The sequence below is a fragment of the Echinops telfairi genome, unplaced genomic scaffold, assembly GCF_000313985.2.
Source record: "Echinops telfairi isolate 266 unplaced genomic scaffold, ASM31398v2 ScPeMD7_1;HRSCAF=3_1, whole genome shotgun sequence".
NCBI classification, from domain to species: Eukaryota; Metazoa; Chordata; class Mammalia; order Afrosoricida; family Tenrecidae; genus Echinops; species Echinops telfairi.
The window spans coordinates 567,208-572,115 of record NW_022103897.1 but is presented as its reverse complement, the minus strand read 5'-3'; the positions used below and the strand labels follow the sequence as shown (position 1 = coordinate 572,115).

The 4,908-nt window shown below is 38.3% G+C and overlaps 1 protein-coding gene across 1 annotated transcript in view; it reads left to right on the top strand.

The window, feature by feature from the left end:
* Positions 1 to 4,908, top strand: part of SYK (spleen associated tyrosine kinase) — a 76,403-nt gene that overhangs the window by 64,300 nt on the left and 7,195 nt on the right. Inside the window, exons 11-12 of the mRNA XM_004713904.4 lie at positions 1,941 to 2,081; positions 2,751 to 2,863. Coding sequence (XP_004713961.2) covers positions 1,941 to 2,081; positions 2,751 to 2,863 — 254 coding nt within the window. The remainder of the gene's footprint in view (positions 1 to 1,940; positions 2,082 to 2,750; positions 2,864 to 4,908) is intronic.

Here is a 4,908-nt window from a genome sequence, read left to right as displayed (position 1 = left end):
TAGCAGCCCAACCCATAGCCATTATGCCACCAGAGTTCACACGGGTATGCCTATATGTGTTAAAGGCAGTTACTTTTATTAGATCCCCAGAGTAGAAACCCAGACCAATAAACCTAAATTTATTGTCTTAAAATCAATTTGGACTCATAAAGATCCTACAGGGCACAGTAGAAGTGCCCTACAACATCTTTCAGGCTGTGTATCTTTATAGAAGCAGCCTGCCACGTATTTCTTTTATAACCACCACCGTTTTGGTTAGCAGCCTTGCATTCAAACACTGTGCTATTATTCTATAGGCCTGGTGGCAGAATTTCTGGGTCATATGTCTCCTCTACCTTTATTTTTTTATATATGAATCCCTAGGCTATTTTCCACAATAATTGTATCATTTTACATTCCTATGAACAAAAAATAAGGGTTCCCATTTCCCCATATCCCTTTCAACACTTATTATATTGTTTTGTTTGTTTTTAATCTTAGCTATTTTAGTAAGAATGAAATAGGACCTCCTTGTGGTGGTTTTTGTAGATTTTTTTTTTAATGTTTGAAATGAATGTGAATGTCATTCAAGACTCGAAGCCCACTTCCATTTTACTTTTCCTCCTGTTTTAGCTACTCACACCAATATTGAGATCTAAGAGGTAAGGAATCATTGTGGTTTTGCTTTGCATTTCTCTGATGGCTAATGACTTTGACGATCTTTTCATATATCGGTTGGTCTTTTGGTGAATTATCTGTTTATTTCCTTTGCACTGATTTTTTAAATAAATGATTTTATTGGGGGCTCTTATAACAATTGTAACAATTCATCCAGCTCTTGTAACAATTCATCCATCAATTGCCAAGCACATTTGTACATATGCTGCCATCATAATTTTCAAAACATTTTCTTTCTACTTGAGCCCTTGGTATCAGCTTCTCTTTTTTTCCCTCCCTCCCCGACCTTCCTACCCTCATGAACCCTTGAGAAATGATAAATTATTATTTTCATATCTGACACCATCCGCTGTCTCCCTTCACACACGTTTCTGGTCTTCATCCCCCTTGGGCAAGGGGTGTGTGTGATTTATGTCATTCATTGCGATTGTTTCCCCCTTTCTCTCCCCACCTTCCCCCTACCCTCATGGTATCATAATTATTGTTCCTGAGGCGTTTATCTGTCCTGGAATCCATGTGTTGAGAGCTTGTGTGTGTACTAGTGTACATGCTCCGGTCTAACCTGATTTGTAATGTAAAACTGGGGTCATGATAGTTGGAGGAAGCATTAAAGAACTAGAAGAATGTTGTTTGTCGTCAGTGCTATAGTGCACCCCAGTGCTATAGTGACCCATCTTTGATGGGATATCCAGTTGTCTACAGATGGACTCTGAGTCTCCACTCTGAACCCCCTCGTTCACATCAATATTTGCACTGATTTTCATCGGGTTGTTTGTCGTCTTCTTGTTAAGTTTGAGAAGTTTGCTACATATTTTCAATATTAGTCCCTTACCAGTTATGTCATTCCCAAAGATTGTTTCTTAGGCTGTATGATGTCTCTGAACTCTTTCGAGGAACTCTTCTACTGAACATAAGTATGTAATTTTTATAAAAGGTCCTACATATCTATTTTGTTTTCTGTTGCATTCATTGTTGTGTCTGATAATTGATCATGGAAGAAAATTAAGTTGCAACACGTTACTCCTATATTTTCTTCCAAGAACTTCATTGTTTTAGATTTGCATTTTTAATCTGAATAATGGTCAAGGGTTTAACTACTAGGCAAAATGCTGTCAGTTCAAACCCACCCCTGGGCACTATGGAAGAGAGACTTGGTGATCCATTTCCAAGATGGCACAGCCTTGAAAAGTATAGAGAACAGTTCTACTCTGGATCCATCAGGACTCAACTCTGGATCCACCAGGACTCAGCAACAACAACAACTCTACTTGCTTTCCTTGCAGGCCCAGACTCATGGAAAGTGGCCTGTAAAGTGGTATGCTCCAGAATGTATCAACTACTACAAGTTCTCAAGCAAAAGTGATGTCTGGAGTTTTGGTGTGCTGATGTGGGAAGCATTTTCCTATGGACAGAAGCCATATAGAGTGAGCTACTGGTTTTTTTAAATTAATTATGTGGCCAGAACATACAGTAGGCACCCAGATTCTCTTTACAGGAATCTGAAAATCACAAAATCTATGTTCCTGTTTAGAGTCTTACACTTGACCCTGTGACATTGGGCAGTTAATATTACCTTGCTTTATTCTGAATTGAAAAAACACACAAATGTATACTGCTAAACTAAACATTGTTCGTGTTTCTGTTGGTATTAACACATATTAAATATACACCCTATACATATGAATTAAATATGCAACCCTAGTTAGAGTTGAAACAGAAATAATGATTTCAAACAAGACCAAATTCATAGCACACTTAGATTTTTTAGACTTCTTATAAAGTATAATATGTATACAAGAAAGTATATCAATCCTGGGATACAGCGGGATGAATGTTCACTAGGGGAACACAGCATGAAACCAGACTTCAGTTTGAAGAAACAGAACAGAAGTCCACATTCCCATCCTATCCCACTGAACACACAAGCTTTGCCCCATGGGTACTTCTCTTTGGCATCTAGCATGTATTTTATGTAATGGAAATCAAATATCACACTTTCTTTTGTATCTACATTTATTGAAGGGGTGGTTAGTTGTTGGTTTGCTTGGTTGAAAAGTCTTTTAAAATTCCAGGTGGATTTTGTTTGTTTTCAGGGAATGAAAGGAAGTGAAGTGTCTGCTATGCTAGAGAAAGGAGAAAGGATGGGGTGCCCTCCAGACTGTCCAAGAGAGATGTATGAGCTAATGAACCTATGCTGGACCTATGAGTGAGTACCTGATACCAGCCTTCCATGCATACAAATGCTCTAGAGGTAGATTGGATGACCAGGTATTAAAAGGAAGTATAAAGCCTGTCTGTACATAAATTGGAAATGTGCTCCCTTCTAAACAAGCAATGGAGGAGAGAAAAAAAGAAAACTGCATTTACATTAAATGTCTTACTTCTTGGACTATGTACTTATAATCTATAATATCTAAAGAATAACTTCAGACAATTATATGCTTTTCTAATTTATGAATCATCTCTGTTAGTGAAGTATGGGTTACCTAAAGTAGCACAGCTATCCGCATCTTTTGTCAGTAATCGTTGGTGTCTATCCTGGTTGGATCATGAATCTTGCATAGTGGGCCGTGGATGATGGTACGTGCTGTAAAGTACATAAGAATGTTCTACTCAGGTGTTGTCCAGACACATACATGGGAAGAGAATACACAACTCTTGGAAATTAGGCAGGCAACCTTCACTTCTCCCAGGGTTTAGAAGCAGAAGCAGCATGCCCCATGCTGGCTTAGCCTCCATGTCTGGCCCTCTGACACTGATAGGTGTTCTCTGAGGCCTGATACTTGGAGATATCTGTGATCAGGAGCTCCTCTGGACCTTGCCATAAATGGGCTCTTGTGAGGATAAGTCTACTGACTTCCAGGAGAACCTTAGAGACTGAGGATATTCTAATAAGCTTTCAGAGTCCACCTGGTATTTAGTCTGCAACACCTGGAGACACCAACACTACTACATTCAGGAATGAGAAGGAAGATTGTTGACCAGATGTTTCCTGTACTCAACTGATGACAGCTTTCCAGTGTCAAAGGAACCTGCCAAGGCTCCGAGGATTCTTCTTTGGCAATAATTGTTATTGCTAAGGAAGCCATTCTGAAGCATTAGCCACTGAAAATTTCTATGAAGAGCAGTGGGACATTTACTTATATAGGACCAAAAGTCAATTCCTCAGGTAGGAAGCCACTCAAACTATGAATGGATAAAAGTTGCCTTTTCTAAGTAGAATCAACCTTAGTGGCTTGGATAGGATGAAGTTTTGGGGACTTTCATTTGTTGATGGAGTAGGATTGAAAATTAGAATAAAGACCTGAAAACATATATTCATAAGCAGAACTTGGAATGTACAAAGTATGAATTTAGGACAACTGGAAGTAATCAAAAAAGGAAATGGAATGCAAGAAAATCCATATCCTAAACATTAGTGAGCTGAATAGAGAAGTACTAGCCATTTGGACTCATGCAGTCCTATCGTTTACTATACAGGAGTGACAAATACAAGAGGGATAACACTACATTCATCAGCAAAAATCACAATTCAAGAACTACCTTGAAGTATAATGCTGTCTATGTAGACTAATATCTCTATGCCTACAAGAAAGTCCAGTTAATACAACTGTTATTTAAGTTTATGCACCGATACTAAAGCCAAAGATAAAGAAATTGAAGAATTATATCGGCTCCTTTTACTCAATAGTAGTAGGTTGGGTTTGGGTTTTGATTCCTCAGTCTGAAATTTATCATACAATCAAGTTGCATTGATAATTACTGGTGAAGACATCGAACAGTGTAAGACGTGACAAAATAATAATAATTTATAAATTATCACCAGTTTGTGAGGGAAGGAGGGTGAGTAGGGAAGGCAGGGGGAAGCTGTATGATGTCTCTGAACTCTTTCGAGGAACTCTTCTACTGAACATAAGTATGTAATTTTTATAAAAGGTCCTACATATCTATTTTGTTTTCTGTTGCATTCATTGTTGTGTCTGATAATTGATCATGGAAGAAAATTAAGTTGCAACACGTTACTCCTATATTTTCTTCCAAGAACTTCATTGTTTTAGATTTGCATTTTTAATCTGAATAATGGTCAAGGGTTTAACTACTAGGCAAAATGCTGTCAGTTCAAACCCACCCCTGGGCACTATGGAAGAGAGACTTGGTGATCCATTTCCAAGATGGCACAGCCTTGAAAAGTATAGAGAACAGTTCTACTCTGGATCCATCAGGACTCAACTCTGGATCCACCAGGACTCA